We start from the raw sequence: 19471 nt of genomic DNA on the forward strand, positions 1-19471 counted from the left end.
ATGCGCTCGAGCGCGCGACCGTACGTCGCGGGTGCGCTCATTTTGTGGGCCGTCGCGCTGCAGGCGCACGTGTGGAGCATCCCGGACGCGGAGTTGAGGCGATTGCGCGGAGATTCGCGCGTGTCTTTCGTCCCCAGCGCGCGCGGGGTGCATGCGCGCGGGGCGAGGCGCGACGGCGACGACGACGACGACGCGAGCGCGCGGCGACGCGATTAAAGCGAAACGCTCGAAGGTCGCGCGAACGACGCGCGCAAACGCGCGGCGAGTCATGGCGGGAGAGGCGGCGGCGATCGACGTGACGACGCTGCTGTCGACGTGCGTCGACGCGGCGGGACGCGGGTGCGCGGAGATACGGCGAGTGCAAAAAGCGCGCGATGAAGCGGCGAGCGACGATGAGAGCGCGTTCGTGGTGACGAGAAAAGTGGCGAGCGATCCGCGGTCGGCGCTGACGGAGGCGGACGTGGCGGCGCAGAGCGCGATCGTGAGCGCGTTGAGGGCGCGGTGGCCGACGGTGAAAATCGTGGGCGAGGAGGACGAAAACGACGACGCGGCGCCGATGAGCCCGAAGCGAGGGGCGCCGCTACGCGAGGATTTGTGTGCGGCGATTGAAACGTGCGATGACGCGCGATTGCGGACGATGCGGGTGAAAAGCGAGGACGTGACGGTGTTCATCGATCCCGTGGACGGGACGCGAGAATTCGTCGAGTCGCGTCTGCGCGCGGTGCAGTGCTTGATCGGAATCGCCGTGCGCGGACGCGCGGTGGCGGGTGCGATCGGGTTGCCGTTTCCTGATGGTGACGTCGCGTCGTCGGAGGCGTGCGTGGTGTACGGCGCGGTGGCGCCGGGGGCGAAGCGCGGCGCCGTGGGCGCGCACGGCGAGCGCGGCGCCGCTCTCGAGATACGATTCGACGCAGAGAACGCGCAGGTGCGCTCGGTGACGGGAGATTCCAAAAATGCGGCGTTAATCGCGGCGAAAGAGATTTTGCGAGAGACGGCGACGAAAAGCGGGGCGACGTACGCGCACGGCTCGATCGGCGGCGCCGGGAATAAATTGCTCGCCGTCGCGGAAGGTCGCGCCGAGTACGCTTTGATGCACTTCGGGACGTCGCTGTGGGACACGTGCGCACCCGAAGCGATCGTTCGCGCGTGCGGGGGGAAAGTGACGGATTTATACGGCGCGCCGCTGATGCATTACGAAGACTCGCCGGGGGGGTTGGTGAACCAACTCGGCGTCGTCGGTTCGTCCGCCGCGTGCGAAGGCGCGATTTCGCACGACGCCGTGTGCTCGGAGATGCGTGGAAACGAAGACTTGAAGAAGATGCTGAATCGCTTCACGGGTGGTGATAGCTCGCTCGCATTCGGCGGCGATGAAATTCAGGCGAGCGACGTCGCGCGGTGTTTGGGCGGCGGACCGTTGTCGGCGCGAGACGTCGGCGACCGCGTCGCGCGCGCCGTCGGCGCCGAAGGCGACGTCTCGCTTTCCGGATACTCCGCCCCCGAGCGCGACGCCGTGCGCGGTTTGATGAGCGATGCGTGTCGTATCTATTTCAAATGGTCCACAGACGACGACGGTCGTCTGCCCCGGTCGGCGTTCTACAAAAAAGTCGACATGGGCAATCTCGAATACATGCGCACCAAGCAAGTCACGCAACCGCTCAAAATTGCGCGCGACAGTAAATCGTACGCCGTCGAGGCGTCGTTTCTCGCCTCGGACGCGTGTAAGGCGCTCGAAGAAGCGGGCATCGGCGTACCGATATGCTACGCCGCCGACTTGCGACCGGTGCACGACGACCCGATCGAGAGCAAGTTTTCCCTCTTGCTCGAAGACTTTCACCCGAGCGACGGTTGGGAACAGGCGAAGATGCTTCGACCGGATCAAGCCAAATGCGCGCTCAGAGCGCTCGCGCGCATGCACGCGTTCTTCCTTCCGGGAAGTCGCTTCCGAAAGTCATCGAAAGCCGCGAATGAGGATCTTCTCGCCACGGTTTGGAGCTCGGGCGGATATTGGCAACCGAACATGCAACCGGACGATCAGATGGACGTCGTGGCGAGCGCGTGGGAGCAGCATATGTCCAGCTTCGGCGCCGCGATTGAGGCCGAGCCGACGATCGACATCGCCGTGGCGCGAACCGTCGGTGCGAGATTACAGTCGCACGCGCGTCGAATAGGCGCGGAGACGCACCCGTTTTCGGGATGTCCGGGCGCCGACGACGCGTTGCGACACGGCGGCGAGAGACTGGCGGCGCTGCAAACCGTCATCCACGGTGATCCGAAATCGGGTAACATTTTTGAGCGACGCGCGGGGGAGTCCGACGAATGGGAAATCGGTCTGATCGATTTCCAATGGACCGGGATCGGGCTCGGCGGTACGGATGTCGGGCATTTTATGTGCGCGTCCGTGGCGCCGGAGGGGCTGAGCGCCGACGGCGCCGCGGAAAACGCACTCGTCGACGTGTACTACGACGCGTTTTGTGAAGCCGCGGCGGAATTCGGCGCGGTGTCGAGTAAAGAAAACGCTGGCGAAGAGTTGCTCACGCGAGAAGAGTTACAAGTGCAGTATGAAAACGGAGTATTGGATACGATGCGATGCGTGTTTGGCTACCAGTGGCTTCGCGTCAAGGCGTCGCCCGAGTCGCTCGCGAAGAACGCACAGTCCATAGGGCGCAACAGTTACAACAAGTCGCTCCCGAACGCGTTGTGGATGATTCGCACTGCGGATTTGTATCTCAAGGCGCGCGAAGCGAGAGCGCATTAAATGATTTGTTGAGTAAGATATGAGTTGAAATTTTCACGCGCACACGCTCTTCTTCGATCGAAGCTCGACGGTGTATTTGTCTGGAATCGCGTCGCGCTCCATTTCTTTGACTTTACGCTCGCGAATTTGTTCAAGTAAAACGTGCGTTTGTCTTTCGCGCCGGCGCGCCTCTTCAGCCTCTTCAGCCGCGCGCGCCTCCGCCCGTCGTTTCGCCTCTTCGTTGGATTGCATTTGATGGATTAAATCGCGCTTGTGCGCCGCCGCTGCCTCGCGCCGCGCCTCCTCTCTCTGCCGCTCCGCCAGCAGCTGCGCCTCGTACTCTCGTTTCAAACGTTCGGCGTTTTCTTTTTCGTTCTCCTTCTCGATGCGCTGCAATCGCACCTTTTCTTCGTGCTGCGCCACGCGAGCGGCGGCTAAATCTTCAAGCATTTGGCGTCGCTTGGCGCGTTCGGCGCGTTCCTTCTCGCGCGTCTGTCTGTCGTACTCATCTTGCAGCTTTTGAGCGCGAATAAAGTCTTGCTCGGCGCGACCATCGATGTACTTTTCTTGCATCGAACGAAGACGCGCGGTCTCGAGTTCGCGCGCTCGGCGCTGCGCTTCCTCCTCGGCGGCTTTGGCGGCGTCGCGCTCGGCTTTCAATCGCAAGTACTCCATCACGCGTTCATCTTCCGCGCGTTCGGCGCGCTCGGCCTCGGCTTTGCGCTTGATTTGTTCTTCGTTTTCAGCGTTTATCTCGTCCAGAAGTTTCAGCGCGGCCACGCGCTTGCGCTGCTTGTCCGCGGCGTCCTCTTCGAAGGCGCGCTCGATGTCTTCGACGCGCTTGCGAGATTCCCGCTCGCGGCGTTCCTGCTCCATCGCGCGCGCGCGCTCGCGCTCCGCGATTTGCTCGCGCAGCGTATCTGCGCCGAGTTTCATCTCGAACCTACGCTCGCGTTCGCGACGTTCCATGCGCGCGATCGCGGCGACGCGATCGCGCTCCATCTCCTCGTCCAACCGTCGCCGCTCCGCCTCGGCGGCGATTCGCAGCGCGCGCTTCTCCTCCACCTGCGCGTCTCGCGACGTCATAACCTTGCCGTACAAAACCATAGAATTCATCTCGCGCACGTCCGCGAGATCATTCTCGAGCTCAGCCGCCGCGCGCGCTCGAGTCTCCCCATCCGTCTCCTCTCGCACGGTGCGCCTCGGCGCCGCCGCGTCGCCCTCCCGCGCGTCCTCCGCGCCCCGATTCGTCTCCGCCTTCCCTCGCGCGCGCGCAGCGTCCGCCGCGCGCATGCGCTCGCGCCGCGCGCGCTCGCGCGCCGCCGCCTCCGTCCCACCGTCGCCCGCGCCCGCGTCCGCGTCCGCGTCCGCGTCCGCGCGCGTCGCTTCGTCTCGCTCCTCCCCGCCGTCGTCCCACCGCCCGCGCGCGCGTCGCGCCATCGCGCGCGCCTCCTCGCGCGTCACGCGCGAAAACCCACCGCGCGCGCCCGCCGCCGCGCGGTGGGTCGTCGCCATCGTCGCGCGCCGGTCTCTCGCGTCGACGCGTCGACGCGTCGATTCGTCGATTCGCGTCGCTATTTTTAGCCGCGACGCGTCCGGTCGCCCCGCGCCCTCGCCGACGACGATCGCGCCCGAACGCGTCGCGCGATCGCGCGCGGCGGTATTATTTAACGCGCGCGTTTCGTTCGCGCGTCGTTCACGCGTCGTTTTCGCGTCGTTTCGGCGTCGTTTTCGCGTCGTTTTAAATCTTCAAGTCTCGAGACGCTCGAGCGAAACGATCGATTTTCGCGTCTGTGCGCGACGTTCGCGTCGCGTCGCGTCGCGTCGCGTCGCGCGTCGTCGCGATGGCGCGCGCGATACCGTCCGCGATGACGCGCGTCGACGCCGCGCCGTCGGCGAGCGCGTCGGCGCGCGCGTCGTCGGCGACGCGCCGACACGCGCTCATGTTCGCGTGGCTCGGATTGATTCACGTCGACGTCGCGGTGACGGCGCTGGCGGTGTGGACGCTGCCGAGCGCGATGGCGGTGACGGCGCTCGCGACGCTGGTCGCGGCGGCGGCGATCCCGCGGACGGTGGCGACGCCGAGGTGGGGCGCGCGGTTGGCGCGCGCGGTGACGAGGACGGCGACGGCGTACTTTCCGACGCGATTGGAATTCGAAGACGAGGAGGCGTATCTGCGAGCGGTGAGGAACGAAGAGGCGTGCGTGATAGGACTGGAACCGCACGGGGTGCTGCCGCTGAGCGTGATATCGTTCGCGGAGTATTTTATGCACGATGAGGAGGGGGCGCGGCGACGAGGATTGACGCCGGCGGCGAGACGAGGCGCGCGGGCGCTGGCGAGCGCGGCGATATTTAAAGTCCCGCTCGTGAAACATCTGTGGACGTGGTTGGGGTTGGATCCGATCTCGAAGGCGTGCATGCTGAGGATGCTGCGAGCGGGGAAGACGGCGGTGATCATTCCCGGCGGCGTCGCCGAGTGCATGGCGATGGAACGCGGCGTGGAGACGTTGTATTTGCGCAAGCGATACGGATTCGTGAAGATCGCCATCGTGACCGGAGCGAAACTGATTCCCGCGTACACGTTCGGACAAAGTCGGACGTACGGGTACTGGCGGCTCGGGCCGCCGATCGTGCCGAAATTCGTGGCGGATTGGATCGGGAAGACGTTTTCGTTCGCGCCGATTATTTTCTGGGGGAAATTTTGCACGCCCATCCCGTACGCGACGGCGCTCAACACGGTCGTGGGCAAACCGATCGAGGTTGAAAAAAACCCAGATCCGAGCAAGGAAGAGGTTCAGGCGAAATTGGACGAGTTTATCGACGCCATGCGTTCGCTGTACGACAGTCACAAGGCGAGATTCGGTTACGAAGACGTTCGACTCGTGATTTGTTAGGATTTGTTAGACACATCGAGCGGCCGCGCGATGTTAAATATAACGTTACAACGACGACAACGACGACAAACGCGGTCCGACGCGGCGCGCTATCGCCGCCTCAAACGCGCGCTATCGCACCGAACCAACCCGTTGCGTGAACAAAAAGTCCGGATACACCTTAGTCAGTCGCTCCAAGCTCGGCATCGTCATGTTCGCGATGATCTTCTCATTCTTCTCCACCAACGTCTTAAACTCCTTCATGGAAATCACCCCATCCTTCGTCAAATCGCAATCCTCGAACGTTTTGTTCAGCACCGCCTCCATCATCTCCTTCGTCAGCGTCATCGCCTTCGACTGTCGCAGCACCGCCTCCAACATCTCTCGCACGTCCTCCCTTTCGATCGCGCCCGTCCCGCGCAAGTCATACACCCTAAATGCAAACTCCGTCTTCTCGTTTCGCGTCGCTTGCGGATGAAACACGCTCAAGCCTTTCACAAATTCCTCAAACGTCAACTGTCCGTCCCGCGCGCTGTCAAAGCACGCGAAGATTCGTTCGCTAAACAAATCTCTCGTCTTCCCTCCGTTCACTTCGCGGCCGAAGAGCGCGAGTTGGAACTCATCCGCGTCGATCGCGCCGTCGGCGTCGTGCGAGCGGCTCACCTTGGAGAAGACATCGCGCAAGACTCGAATTTGTCCCGGTCGAAAGTGTGTCTGGTCGGCGAGGCGTTGGCGCTCGCGCTCCTCGTCCACGGGACCGGAGGCGACGCAGCCCATGCGCGCGGGTGACGCGACGTTCGTCGCGCCGATTCGATGCGCGGTCGGACGAGGCGCGCGGCGCGGCGCGGCGCGGAGTGAGGCGAGCCCCTGCGGCGGTTTGGAATTGGTTTCGCGGCCAACAAGAGCTAAAGGAAATCGAACAATCGCAAAATGGCGTCGAAGACGCCGACGGCGACTTTTTCATCCATCACGGCGTCGACATCGATGGCGACTTCGTCAGCCATGAGGGCGGTTTCCGCGATTTTCTGAAACGCGTATTGCGCGGCGATTAACGCCGCGATGGCGGCGGTTTTCGCGTTGACGGCGTTGGGAGAGCTAATGTCGGAATCTTCGCGTTGACACGCGTTCATGGTGTTCACGTGCTCGCCCTCGTCGTCGCGAATGTTGCTAAAGACGTCGAACAGCGATCTGATTTGCGGACGTCTCAAGCGCACCTCTCTCGCGGTTTGGAACTCGTCGAAAAGGTACAAATCGGCGGCTTCGTAATATTCGACGGCGATTCTCGGCGCGGGCATGCTCTTCAGGAGCTCGGCGTTTTGATCGACGAATTGCCCGTACGTGTCCACGGCGTGTCCCTCGATGAGCTCTGAGAAGTTATACGCCAACGCCGGAGATATGAGCCACAGCGCGACGAGCACGAAGTAATACACGATGGCGGCGTGCTGGCCCAAAAAACGATCCCGCCAACACGCGTCGCCGCCGAGCGACTCCATGACGAGCAGATGATGATACTCGTTCCATTCCTCCGCGAAGTGCACTTTACGAAGCTCCGAGCTTCGTCGCCACCATCCCAAGATTTCATAAAACGTCAGCATGGACGTGTAACTAAAGTACGGCATCCTCGCGACGGTTTCAAGAAACCAAAACCGTTGCACCGGCTGCGTCTCGTCGAACAATTTATCCAACATCACGCACAGCGCCACGTACGGCACCTTCAGTATCCAAGGCGCCGAAATCTCCGGCCTCGCTCGCTCCCGCGCCCAAATCGCGTCCGCGTCCAATCGCAGCGCGTCCATCTTCGCCCGCAACTCGGCCGGCATCGCGTCTCGCGCCTTCTCCGTCTCTGGCGTATTCGCGTCGAAATACGCCATCATCTCTCTGAGCTCGCGCGCGAAGTTCTCGGTGCCGCTCTGCAAAAACCCTCGCGGCACACCGTGTCGTTCGATGTCGATGTAGCACCCTCGCAAGCTCGCGATGTAGCCGTACGAACACGAAAACTCGACGTCGTCGTCGTCGTCTCGCGACGCCTCCCTCGCGAGCGTCGCCGCCGCGTACGCCAGCTCCGCTTTCGCCAGCGCCGCCTTCGCCGCGTCGCGAGACGCCCGCAGGGCGTCGACGTCGGTGTTTCGCGCGATCGCGGCCCTCGTTTCGCGCGTCGTCGCGCTCGCGAAGGCGTCGGCGACGTCTTCCGGGACGTCGGCACCGTCCTCGACGCCGTCGCGCGTCGCGCGCGCGCGACGCCGCGCGCGCGACGTCGCGAGACGCCGACCGCGCCTCGGTCCGTTCGCGCGCGCGACGACGCGCGCGCGCGACGGCGCGACGGCGCGCGGCGTCGTCATGACGCCGACCGCCGACGACGCGCCAAACAATGACGCGATGTTCGACGGCTCGCCTCGCGACGCCGAGCCCGCGCGCGCGCGCGCGCGACGCGCGCGCTCGAGCGGTTCGCGACGACGCCCCCGCGCGCTGGCGATGTCCGGCGTGCCTTCGACGGGGCGCGCGGGAGCGGTTGCGGTCGGAGCGGGACGCCAACTGTATCGACGGCGGCGATGAAAAACGCGCCGCGGCGACGTATCGCTGCGCGAACGGACACGCGCTCGACGCGAGCGCGTCTGGGTACGTGAATTTGTTCGTCGGGAAGCGCGCGCGAGGGGACTCGAGGGCGCAGCTGCGCGCGAGACGGCGATTTTTGGTCGAGGGCGGGCACTTCGGCGCGCTGAGCGAGGCGGTGGCGGACGCGGTGTTGGGACGCGCGGCGGACGCGCGCGATGGGGACGCGGAATTAGGGTTAGCGGTAGAATTAAGGTCTGGAGGCGATGCGGCGTCGACGACGGCGACGTCGCCACGAGCGAGACGCATGGCGCGGAAGCGGGAAGCGAGGAGCGAAGCGCGCGCGGCGAATCCGAACGCGGCGAACCCGAACGCGGCGTCGGCGAAGGTGAAGGCGAAACCGCTCCGAGTGGTCGATTTCGGGTGCGGTGAGGGCTATTATTCATCCGTCGTGCTCGAGCGCGCGAGAGCGCGGGATGACGTCGAGTTGGAACTCGCGGCGTTGGACGCTTCGAAGGACGCCGCCGATTTGTGCGCGGCGGCCATCGGCCGATTCGCGCGCGTCGCCGTCGCTGACGCGACGCGCGATTTGCCCCTGGACGATGATAGCGTAGACGTCGCCATGAGTGTATTCGCACCGCGTTCACCGACGGAGCTCGCGAGGGTACTAAGGAAAGGCGGTCGAGCCGTCGTCGCGAGTCCGGACGACGATCACATGGTCGAGCTTCGCGACGCGTTCCGGGACGACGACAAAATCACCGTCCTCGGCGTCGAGCCGAACAAGTCCACTCGCGTTGATGAAGCTTTTCTTGCCGCCGGGTTCGACGTCGTGTTCCGACGCGCGATTCGCGACGTGGTTCCGCTTCCCGCCGACGCCGTAGCCGATCTCGTCTTCATGGGTCCGAGTGGCTTTCACAACCCAGAATCAGCTATTCGCGACGCAGTCGGCGATGCCCCGCGTGTCGTGACGATATCGTTTAACGTTGTCGTGTACGCTTTGCTTCGGTGATGCTGTGCCCATAGACTCCCGTATCGTCGTGTTGTTTGTCAATCAAGCAATCAATTGTGTGCTCGCGCTACAATATCTAGTTAAAAATTCAAAGAATGGAACTGGTTTACTGATTGATGGACGCCATCGTGCGCACGACGACGTGCCCGAGTCCTTCGTCAAAGGCGATACCGTTCTGAGTCAACCAGCGCATGATGTCGCCGTGAATAACGCGTCCGCCGCGGCTGTGATTCCCTCGCCCGGTGATGAGTTTGATTGACCAGTCCGAACTCACCATTGGCGCTATCTTCAGCAGTTCGCGCTCGAGACGTCGAATCGCGTCCAACCTATCGTAACCGTGGAAATCAATGACGCGATTGAAGCCTCGATTATCGTTGTCCGCTGTCGAAGGTGCTACAACCTCGGTATCAATCGACTCGAGCGCCTGCTTCAATTTCGCCTTTTCGCCGAGCAACGCCGCGGCGCGTGTATCGCCCCTATCTCTCTGCACTCGCAAGCGCGACATTTCTTCAGAGAGCTCTTCTAGACGCGCGGCGTTTCTATCCGACAAATTTACGCTTAACCTCTGCGTCTTCGCCTTTGGACCTTGTAGGAACGCCAAGTGTTTTGCAGCGTTTATGATTTCCGCGCGCGCCCCGCTGACTTCCCAATTCGGCGTCGAGCTGGGCGGCGGCTTAGAGACCCAAGTCGTCCCGCTCGTGATTGTCACCTCTCGTCGGTCGGTACCTAATCCGGCGGCTTGGAGACGGCGCGTAGTTTCCTCATCACGAGCTTTCCGACGTTGCGCTTTCGCTTGTGCGCGGCGGATCTTCTTGCTCAGCCCTTTGCTGATTCCTTCCTTCTTGGAAGAATTGTCTTCGGATTCGGGTTCGGAGTCATATTCGGATTCGGATCCATATTCGTCGTCTTCCGTATCGTACTCCGAATAGTATTCATCGTTGTCGTACATGTCCTCGATGTCCGGCGCGATGCTGGCCAACAAATCTTGCGCCGTCGCCTCCATGTCGTAGCCAAATCGAATGAACGTCGTCTTCACAAACTCTGGATGATGCTCCTCGAACATCTCGCACAAGCTCAAGTACTCGCGTCGTATGTTATTTCGTCGTTTTTCCTCCTTCAGTGCCTGCTTTTTCGCCTCGGCGACGGCGCGTTCCGCCATTTCCTCCGCCGTCAACGGCCGCGCCTCCTCGCGCGCCTTTGCCTTCGCCTTCGCCGCCGCGATTTGTTTCTTCGTCATATACTCCGGTCGCGTCGACGTCGCGCGCGGTGCCGCCTCGCTCGTTCGCCCCAACGAGTGTTTGTTCTTAGTCGGACTCGCCAATCCCGGAATCGCCGACGAAGATCCCGAGTGCCGCCCCGAATCGCTCGTCTCGCCCCCGAATCCAAAATCGACGCTGCCGTCTCTCATCTTCACTCCTAGCCGACACTCCAACCGCAGCGCCTCATCGCTCGCGCCCAACGCCCGCAAATCCAACCCCTCGTCTCGCGCCAAATCCTCCGCGACGACGTCGCCCAGAGTTCTCCACTCCATCGTCTCCGGCGCGAACACCGACACGTGCGGCGTCGCCGGCGTCTCCAGCCCCGTCAGCTCGCGATCCATCTCGATCGACACCGCCATCACCATCGCGCGCGGTCGCACGCACGCGTGCGTCATCGTCACCGTCACCGCGCGCGATCGCCGTCGCCGCGCGAGCTCGAGCACTCGCGTCGTCGCGTCTCGATCCGGCGCGTGCGCGAGCGTCACGTGATCCGCCGACGATTTCGCGCCCGGCGGCGCGCACGACATCCCCAGCAGTCGGTGCGCGAGCGCCCACACCTTTCGGCGCGCGTCGGCGTCCAGGAACAGGCCGGCGTAGTGCGCGTCGCCGTCGCCGTCGTCATCATCGCGCGCCATGATGTGAAGCGACGCGCGCGCGCGGCGTCGTCCGTCGGCACACGGCGACGCGCGCGCGCGCGGCGTCGCGAGCGAACGCATCGCGCAAACCGCGCGTCGAGCGCTCGACGTCGCGCGCGAACCGCGACGCGAAATCGTCGAACGGCGCGCGAATCGTCGCGAATCGCGAGAGGCAACGGTGACGGACGAGACGACGACGCGCGGCGTCGCGCGACGACGGCGACGATGCTGCTGCGGCGTGGAGAGTTTGTGTTTCTAGCGGCGGTGCTCGTGGGGGCGTACGGCGTCGATCGAGGGATCACGGCGCTGGTGGCGGCGACGTGCGCGTACTACGCGGCGAGGTGGGCGACGAGGCGACGAGGCGAGACGGACGCGCGAGGGAACGAAGACGACGAACGACGACGAACGACGACGACGACGACGACGACGACGACGCGACTGACGGGAGGCGGTGGTGCTGCGCGACGTAGGTTTTTCTTGCTGAAGCGAGCGATACGGGCGATACGAAGATTGAAAGAGCTGCGCGAGGCGGCGATGAAGCGGTCGAACGAGCTTCGAGGGGTGTTGCTCGAGGAGTATAAGATTCGAGCGTTTCAGAGCGTGTCGCTGAAGTTGTTCGACATGCCGCATCAGCCGCGGCGAATGCGACAGGCGGTGCGAATTTGGCGGGCGTGGCGGGTGCAGACGAAGCTCAAGGCGAAATTAAAGGATATTCGCGGCGACGGGTTGAGCGTGCTGCACAAGACGGAGGAGGATTTGCGAGAGGCGATGTCGGCGCACGGATTGGCGACGATGCCGCCGAGCGGGGGAGCGATGCATTTAGATCCGACGTTGGAGGCTTTGAAGGCGTGCTCGGCGTGTCGTGGGATGTCGGAGAGCGCTTTGGCGACGCTTCGCTCGCGGGCGAAAACCGTCGTCGTGCGCCCGAAAGAGCGCGTGGGCGAATCGGTGGCGCGCGACGAGTTGACCGTGTTGGTCGACGGCGAGGTTGATTTGCGAGGACAGATAGAGATTGATGTGAGTGTGCGAGGAGACGTCGAGCAGAAAGCGATGACGACTTTGTGTTCGCGGCCGGGAACGTGCTTGAATTCTTTCATGGATATATTAGAACACATTCCGGCGCCGGCTGAGGCGAACGAAGGAGAAGACGCGGCGCGTGCGCTTTCGTCACCATCGGTTGACGGTTTGGGCGAAGAATCGACGCCAGCGATGTCACTGAAATCTCATGACGAGAGTGGAGAGCGCGTGCGCGTGCGTCTGACGTTTGGTTCGGATCACGAGCTTCACCGGCGCGATCGCGTGCGCGTCTCTGCGCGCGCCGCCAATCGAGGTTGCGTCTTAGCGGTGTTTCGCATGTCGGATTATCACGAGTGCGCTGGCACTGTGATTGGCACCCAAGGGGTGGCGCTGAGACTCGCGAGTGGGTTCGCGGCGGTGTGCAAGTATGTGGGCATGATGGGGGACATGAGATCGCTCTGGGTGCACGATAGAGGCGCCGACGAGCCGCAACCGAGCGACAGCGACGAAGAGGCACTTGTATGCACACACGCGTTATCTCGGATGCTGGACGCCAAAGTAGTGAGCTTGATTGATACGAGTGGCGTTATTGCTACGTTGGAGCGACATGGGTACAGAAAACGTAGCTCCGGAGCGGCGTCGAAGAGCGGCGGATTCTTCGCTAGGCGCAAGGAAAAGAAGAACGCTGAGCCAGAACCAGAGCCGACGTCGGAAGTCTCGGTCGAGACGAAAGTGTTTCCTCCTGGTGCGATCGTGTTACAACAAGGTGCTTCAGCCGCTGCACTCATCGTCGAACGAGGCTCGCTAGAAGCGCTCGTCGAAGCAGTACCATCCTCGAGACGAGAAAAGCCACCGCTACCGAATTCCTCGCCGCGAATTCGTCAGGCATCAGAGACGCCAATTTTCACCGCCAACGTCGGCGACATCGTTGGTTCACATTTGCTGTTGACTGGTCAGCGCAGCGGTCTGACGATTCGTGCTGGTTCGAGCGGTGCCGTTGTGGTTTTGCTTCCGTTGAGTACCCTGGCTCGCTTGGGCCGCACGCGCGCTGCCATAACACATAAGATGGTCGTGTCACTCGCACGAAGAGTGCGCGACGCACCGAGCTCACTGATTTGGGATCGATGTGGCGCTGAAATGGAAACGCTCGAGGCGGGTGAAGCTTTAAATGCGCGTGCAGGCGGCGTGCACATCGTCGTCACGGGTTGCCTGCGGGAACAGATGGAAGAACCCCACGGGCTATCGCGCGCGAATTCTTCGCAAAATTTGTTCAAGCGACGAAAGTCGCAAAGTGGTAAGTCTACCGCTGCGTACGTTCCAAGTGGTCCTGGCTACGTCGTGAGCCCTGGCGAGGCGACTGGAGAAGATTCGGTTCTCATGGAAACCACCGCATCGCGACCCATGGCGGCGACGCCGAGATCGAGACGGCAGAGCTTGATGGCACCCGCGGCTAGGTTCACAGCGCGTGCTGTGCGAGACTCGCAAGTGTTATGGATATCATCCGCCGGATTGGACACGCTCGCGTTCGCCGCGCCCACGGCATTCGTACGCCTGGCGCGCGGTTTGGGTTTGCGTCAGGCCAATCGTACGGCGGCGTTGTCCGGAACCGCGCACACGGCGCCTCTGATTCCTGGTTTAGTGCTTTCCCAGAAGGCGTCCAACGCGCCGAAGACAGTCTCAGTCATTCCCGTCACCGAAGGTGCCGCCGTTCATTTGGACGAATTTTGCTACTCCTTAGCCTTCGCGCTGAGTAAGATTTGTCGCGCGAGAACAGTGGACTCCGCGTGCCGGCTTGGGGAACTCGGACAAGCCGCTATCGGACCGCTCGCACAAGAAGCGACGGCGAATTGGCTTTCTCAACTTGAATCAGCGTATGACGTCGTGATCTTGAAAGGGGATCCTTTCCCGTCGCCTTGGTGCGCACAATGCGCTCGACACAGCGATACCATTTTGCTCGTCGCCAACGCAAACGATCAAGCGCCGACGCACGAGGAAGGGCAAACTCTACAAGATCGCCTTCTTCACGGTCTCGGTGAGACAAAATTTCAACGCGTCTTGCTTGCTCAACGAGAACTTGTGCTTTTGCACCAAGACGCCGATGTGACGCCCAAGGATACGAAATCTTGGCTCACGGCGTTCAGCGTCCAACGTCATCATCACGTCGCCATGCAGGCGTCTTCTGGTCTCGTGCCGTCGCATGCCGCGCGTCTCGCCCGCTCACTTCGCGAGTTATCCGTTGGTTTAGTCATGGGTGGTGGAGGTGCACGTGGGTTGGCTCACGTGGGTGTTCTCGCGGCGATGGAAGAAGAGGGCGTTCCGATCGACGCCGTCGGCGGTACGTCCATCGGCGCCATGGTCGGCGGCATGTACGCTCGCGACCCTAGCGCCCTTCTCGTTCGCATCATGGTGACGAAGTTTGCCAAGGAAATGTCTAGCGCGTGGGGACGCGTGATCGATCTCACCCTTCCCGTCGTCAGTTACTTCACCGGCTGGGGCATGAACCGTGCGCTCGGCATAAATCTCGGCGAAACGAAAATCGAAGACTGCTGGCTGCCGTTCTTTTGCTGCACGCTCGATTTAATCTCGTGCATGCCAATCGTGCACCGAAACGGTACGCTTTGGCGCTACGTGCGCGCGAGCATGGCACTTGTCGGTTTTTTACCTCCCGTGTGTGACACCGAGCAAGGACAACAGAAGAACATGCACGTGCTCGTGGACGGCGGATACGTCAATAATCTACCCACGGATGTCATGCGCGCGTTGGGCGCGCACTACGTCATCGCCGTCGACGTCGCGGGCGAAGGCTTGGATGGGCAATCGCTTACGCCTTGGGGCGATGGTATCAGCGGCACGTGGTTGCTTTTGCGACGACTCCTTCCGCGATGGCTCGGTGGTGGACATTCCATCCCGACCATGGCGGACATGCAAGGGCAGCTTCCGTTTGTCACCGACACCGTCAAGCACCAAACGCGCTTGGAAGACATCGACGTGTACATTCGTCCGAATGTCTCGAGCATCGGGATTTTGGAATTCAACAAGTACAGCGCCATCATTCGTCACGGTTACGACATCGGTATCAAGATGGCGCGCGAGTGGAAGTCTGAAAATCCCGACGTCGCGTTACTACTCGAGCAAGGGAGAAACATTCGTCGCGGCTTGACGACGATGCGGTCGGCTCGCTCGGGCAATCCGAGCGCGACAAACTCACGAGAATCCATCGCTAGCGACTCGGGCAGTGACGCAACCTCGGCGTACGGCAGCGCGGAGGATTTGCACAACCACCGTCACACCCTCAAGCCACTCAGCGAAGGTTTGCTGAGCGAATTCTCCGACGACGACGACGTCCATGTCCGCTCCCTGCTGCGAACCAATAGTTCATTCGCGAGCTGGACACCCGCACCGAAACAAAAACGGCCACCAGACATGTTTTAATTCGTGTACCACAACGCTGCTACGCTAGATAGATGTAAATTTACAATCATTTGTTTGTTTCTAAGAGTACGGTTTGTTCGAACGTGGCAGCTCCCCGCTGACGCGTTGGCGATGCCATTTCCCTTGAACATGTTCCGCCCGCTGCGCCTCGCTCGTGAACACTTTGCGACACAATTCACAGTGTGGTCCAGGAGGTGGTTTCACGTACCTCCGCCCACCAACACCGCTCGCGCCACCCCCCCCGGCAGCGCTTCGCACGTTGCTCAAATGCTTCTTCCCGCGCGCGTGCTCGGCGTACTGCGCGTCGCTCGTAAAGTCCATCTGGCACACCTCGCACCGCGGTCGATCCGCGCGTTTCGCCAAGCGCCGCTCGAGTTCATTTTTAAACGTCCCCGGCGCGTCCTTGCCCTCCCCGTCCGCGCGCGAACCAGCCGGAATCGGCGCGCCACGCGCGCCGACGCTCGACTTGCCCAAAAACGACCCTCGCGCCCCTTTCCCCTTGTAATCGTTCCCTTCCGGCAGCAACGCCGCGGGAAGCGGTTCTATGCGCGGTAAATCGTCTCCTCCCACGATGACCTCCACATCATCATCGCTCGACGCTTCCCGGCGCTTCCGTCGTCGTTTCTTTGCTTCCTTTTTTTCTTTTTTTTGCTTCTTCTTTCGCTTCTTTTCCTTTGACGACGACGACGACGACGCGCTTTCGCTCTCGCTCTCGCTCGGGAGCTCGGCGAGACGTTTTTCTAACGCCTCGAGCTCGGCATCGATCGCGTTCAGCGCCTCGCGCGGCATCGCGGGCGTGTCCCAGTGTAACGACTTTCACTGGGACACCGCATTGGGACACGCATGCGATCGCGCGACGACGACGATTCGGACGCCCTCGACCGGTCGTTCACGTGCGGAGGTTTACGTTACGTCGAGCCGTATCGCCGACGCGTGCGCGTGCGCGTGTCGAAGCGTCACGAAGGTGCTTTTCGTGACGTGCTCGTCAATCAAGTCTCAAAGTCAGAGTTTGCGGCGCGGAATTCGGACGATGTAGACGCGTACTGGGCGACAGCGCTCGCGGCGCGACGCGTGCGGTGCGTGATAGATGCGCTGCGAAAGATGCCGCGCGGCGGGGAGGCGACGGAGGAGATGTGGACGGAGATGGGTGTGGAACATTTGGACGAGTTCGTCCCGGCGGGGACGCTGCTCGAAATCGAGCGGTGCGTGCACGAGCGGTGCGTCGCGGATGCGATGCCAGAGATCGTGTTTGAGTGTGAAAAGACTGGGTTAGTCGTGGTGGAGAAACCTGCGGGCGTGCCGGTGCTCGCGGGGGCGGCGCCAGGGTGGCAAGGGTACGGGAATTTGGCGGCGTTGACGTCGGCGCTGCGGCGTCGCCGCGCGGCGAAGGACGACGCGGCGGACGAAACGCGGCGGACGAAACGCGCGCGCGCGACCGGCGATGCGGGTAAGGTCTGGGCTGTGAATAGGATCGACGCTCCGGTGAGTGGGATTTGGCTCGCGGCGACGTCGCCGAAATTGGCGGCCAAGGCGAACGTGTGGATGTCGAAAACGTCGCTCGGGAAGACGTATTTGGCGCTCGTTCGAGGCGCTCAAATCGAGTGTGGCGTGCGCATCGACTCGCCCCTCGCGAAAGACAAAGAATCATCGTTAGCCGTGGTTTCGGAAAAGGACGGAAAGCCGTGCGCGACGCGCGTCGTTGTCTTGCAAAGGCGCGAGAGCGAAGACGTCGCCCTCGTAGCGTGTCGTCTGGAATCGCACGGGCGCTACCACCAGATTCGCGCGCATCTCTCATCCATCGGGCATCCGATCGTCTTCGATAGTGCATACGGCGATGAAGACCCAGAGTCGTCTTACGCCGGTCGCGCGTACGCCGACGACGCCGAGACCCGGGTCGTCGCTCGAAAGCTCGCCGAGCGTCGAGACGCCGCGTGCGCCGAATGCGACGCCCTCATCGCCCTCACCGCCTCCGACGACGCCACCACCAAACCCCTCGCCGCCAAGCGCATCCATCTCCACGCCCTTCGATACCAATTCTCCATCCGAGACGTGAATTACGATTTACGTTCGCTTCGGCTTCCCGAATTCGCGCTCGACGCCCTCGGCGCCGCCGTCTCCGTCGACGACGTCGTCGCCCGCGTCGACGCCCGCGTCGACGAAATCGAATCCTCTCGCGAGTAGCGCGTCGTCCTGTGATTTATCTAGCGCTCGAGCGCCGGACGCCGGCGCTCGACGCCGATCCGCGCCGTCCGCGCGCGCGCCGTCCCGATGTTCCATAGTTAAGGCTCTAATCATCGCAGCCGCCAGGCGTCGCGCGCACTTCGCGCCGCGCGTCGCGATGTTCGGCGCGCCGCCCGCGAGCGATGGCGCGCGCGACGCGCGGAGCGTGCTGTGCTGCCTGTGCGCGATCCCGATGCACCCGAACCCGAGCGGCATGTGCGTCGAGTGCGTGCGCACGCAGGTTGACATCACCGAGGGCATCAGCAAAAACTGCGTCGTCACGTATTGCTCGCAGTGCGAGCGCTACCTGCAGCCGCCCAAGCACTGGATCCGCGCCGATCTCGAGAGCAAAGAGCTGCTGACGTTTTGCATCAAGCGCATCAAGGGATTGCAAAAGGTGAAGCTCGTGGACGCGGGCTTCGTGTGGACGGAGCCGCACAGTAAACGACTGAAGACGAAGCTGACCATACAGAAGGAAGTGCTGAACGGAGCGATACTGCAGCAGACGTTCGTGACGGAATTTGTGGTGGAGTGGAGGATGTGCGATGCGTGCGCGCGGAGCGCGGCGAATAGTGATCAGTGGAACGCGTGCGTGCAGGTGCGGCAAAAAGTGGAACATAAGCGGACGTTTTTGTTCCTCGAGCAGATGATTTTGAAGCACGGCATGGAGCGAGACGCGATCGGGATCAAGAGTCAGCCGGATGGGTTAGATTTTTATTACGGTCATCGATCGCATGGGTTGAGGTTTGTAGATTTTTTGGGCAGCGTGGTGGCGACGCGGTCGAGGGGCGACAAGCAGTTGGTGTCGCACGACGCGAATAGTAATACGTACAATTACAGGTTTACTTTCTTCGTGGAGATCGTGCCGGTGTGCAAGGAAGATTTGGTGGTGATTCCTTTCAAGCTTTCGAAGGAGTTTGGGAGCGTTGGGCCGGTGATGCTGTGCACGCGGGTGTCGAATTCTTTGCAGTTTACGGATCCGGTGACGATGCGACAGATTTGGATCGATCAGGAAAAGTATTGGCGCCAACCGTTTCGCGCGGCGGCGACGGCGAAGCAGATGATAGAGTACGTCATCCTTGACGTTGAAGTCGATCAATCCACGAGACAAGGGAAGTTGTGCATGGCGGATGTCGAAGTCGCGCGCTCAAGCGATTTCGGCGTCAACGACACGACGTTTTTCGTCAAGACGCACTTGGGGAATATCTTACAAGCGGGCGACACCGCGCTTGGATACGATTTGACAAATTTGCAAATCGTCGATCCAGAGATGGAGAAGTACTCGGGTAAACATCAAGGCGTTGTGCCGGATGTTTTCCTCGTGAAGAAGTCGTATGCCGAGAGTCGTCGACGAAGGCGCGAGCGAGGCGTGGCTAGAAATTGGCGTTTACAGCGCATGCAAGTGGAAGAAGACGAAGAAACGCAACAAAGGTCTCGCGGGAGCGCTGATCGCATGGCTCAGGACGAAGAGTTGTTCTATCAAGAGTTGGAAGAAGACGAGGAAACGCGAGCGCAAGTACAAATTTTCAAGGATGAAAACGCCATAAACGCCAACGTCACCGCGGCGGCTGGCGACGACGACGACGACGACGACGACGCACCAGAGGTGCCGATCGAGGAGCTTCTGGATGAGTTGACTCTATTGCAGCGCCAAGCTGACGACGAGGACGACGAGAACGATCTCGACGATCTCGACGATTCCATGCAAGAGTGAGAGAGTACATTGTAAAATTACATAAAGT

The 19471-nt window shown here is 61.8% G+C and overlaps 11 protein-coding genes across 11 annotated transcripts; 6 read left to right on the forward strand and 5 right to left on the reverse strand.

The window, feature by feature from the left end:
* OSTLU_27745 (predicted protein) lies at positions 1-2762 on the forward strand (the record flags this gene model as incomplete). The annotated part of the gene is made up of 2 exons (XM_001421538.1): positions 1-147; positions 350-2762. 2 exons carry the CDS (start codon positions 1-3, stop codon positions 2753-2755), a joined length of 2553 nt encoding a protein of 850 aa, XP_001421575.1. The 3' UTR covers positions 2756-2762.
* A 26-nt stretch (positions 2763-2788) lies between these two features.
* Positions 2789-3610, reverse strand: OSTLU_27746 (predicted protein; the record flags this gene model as incomplete). Its single annotated transcript, XM_001421674.1, has 1 exon — positions 2789-3610. One exon carries the CDS (start codon positions 3608-3610, stop codon positions 2789-2791), a length of 822 nt encoding a protein of 273 aa, XP_001421711.1.
* A 1067-nt stretch (positions 3611-4677) lies between these two features.
* Positions 4678-5628, forward strand: OSTLU_27747 (predicted protein; the record flags this gene model as incomplete). Its single annotated transcript, XM_001421539.1, has 1 exon — positions 4678-5628. One exon carries the CDS (start codon positions 4678-4680, stop codon positions 5626-5628), a length of 951 nt encoding a protein of 316 aa, XP_001421576.1.
* Positions 5629-5739: 111 nt separating this feature from the next.
* OSTLU_27748 (predicted protein) lies at positions 5740-6384 on the reverse strand (the record flags this gene model as incomplete). The annotated part of the gene is made up of 1 exon (XM_001421675.1): positions 5740-6384. One exon carries the CDS (start codon positions 6382-6384, stop codon positions 5740-5742), a length of 645 nt encoding a protein of 214 aa, XP_001421712.1.
* A 308-nt stretch (positions 6385-6692) lies between these two features.
* Positions 6693-7412, reverse strand: OSTLU_10319 (predicted protein; the record flags this gene model as incomplete). The annotated part of the gene is made up of 1 exon (XM_001421676.1): positions 6693-7412. A coding segment is annotated over one exon (720 nt), but the record flags the coding sequence as incomplete, so codon positions are not given.
* A 569-nt stretch (positions 7413-7981) lies between these two features.
* OSTLU_27750 (predicted protein) lies at positions 7982-9166 on the forward strand (the record flags this gene model as incomplete). The annotated part of the gene is made up of 1 exon (XM_001421540.1): positions 7982-9166. Exon 1 carries the CDS (start codon positions 8465-8467, stop codon positions 9164-9166), a length of 702 nt encoding a protein of 233 aa, XP_001421577.1. The 5' UTR covers positions 7982-8464.
* Positions 9167-9263: 97 nt separating this feature from the next.
* Positions 9264-11060, reverse strand: OSTLU_25591 (predicted protein; the record flags this gene model as incomplete). Its single annotated transcript, XM_001421677.1, has 2 exons — positions 9264-9400; positions 9441-11060. 2 exons carry the CDS (start codon positions 11058-11060, stop codon positions 9347-9349), a joined length of 1674 nt encoding a protein of 557 aa, XP_001421714.1. The 3' UTR covers positions 9264-9346.
* Positions 11061-11681: 621 nt separating this feature from the next.
* Positions 11682-15509, forward strand: OSTLU_18298 (predicted protein; the record flags this gene model as incomplete). The annotated part of the gene is made up of 1 exon (XM_001421541.1): positions 11682-15509. One exon carries the CDS (start codon positions 11682-11684, stop codon positions 15507-15509), a length of 3828 nt encoding a protein of 1275 aa, XP_001421578.1.
* Positions 15510-15569: 60 nt separating this feature from the next.
* Positions 15570-15983, reverse strand: OSTLU_93776 (predicted protein; the record flags this gene model as incomplete). Its single annotated transcript, XM_001421678.1, has 1 exon — positions 15570-15983. A coding segment is annotated over one exon (414 nt), but the record flags the coding sequence as incomplete, so codon positions are not given.
* Positions 15984-16610: 627 nt separating this feature from the next.
* On the forward strand, positions 16611-17690 carry OSTLU_27754 (predicted protein; the record flags this gene model as incomplete). Its single annotated transcript, XM_001421542.1, has 1 exon — positions 16611-17690. The coding sequence occupies one exon, from the start codon at positions 16611-16613 to the stop codon at positions 17688-17690; it is 1080 nt and encodes a 359-aa protein (XP_001421579.1).
* A 202-nt stretch (positions 17691-17892) lies between these two features.
* OSTLU_3943 (predicted protein) lies at positions 17893-19413 on the forward strand (the record flags this gene model as incomplete). The annotated part of the gene is made up of 1 exon (XM_001421543.1): positions 17893-19413. A coding segment is annotated over one exon (1521 nt), but the record flags the coding sequence as incomplete, so codon positions are not given.
* Between the last annotated feature and the right edge of the window lie 58 nt (positions 19414-19471).

The sequence above is a fragment of the Ostreococcus lucimarinus genome, chromosome 15 (assembly GCF_000092065.1).
Source record: "Ostreococcus lucimarinus CCE9901 chromosome 15, complete sequence".
In the NCBI taxonomy this organism is placed as follows: Eukaryota; Viridiplantae; Chlorophyta; class Mamiellophyceae; order Mamiellales; family Bathycoccaceae; genus Ostreococcus; species Ostreococcus sp. 'lucimarinus'.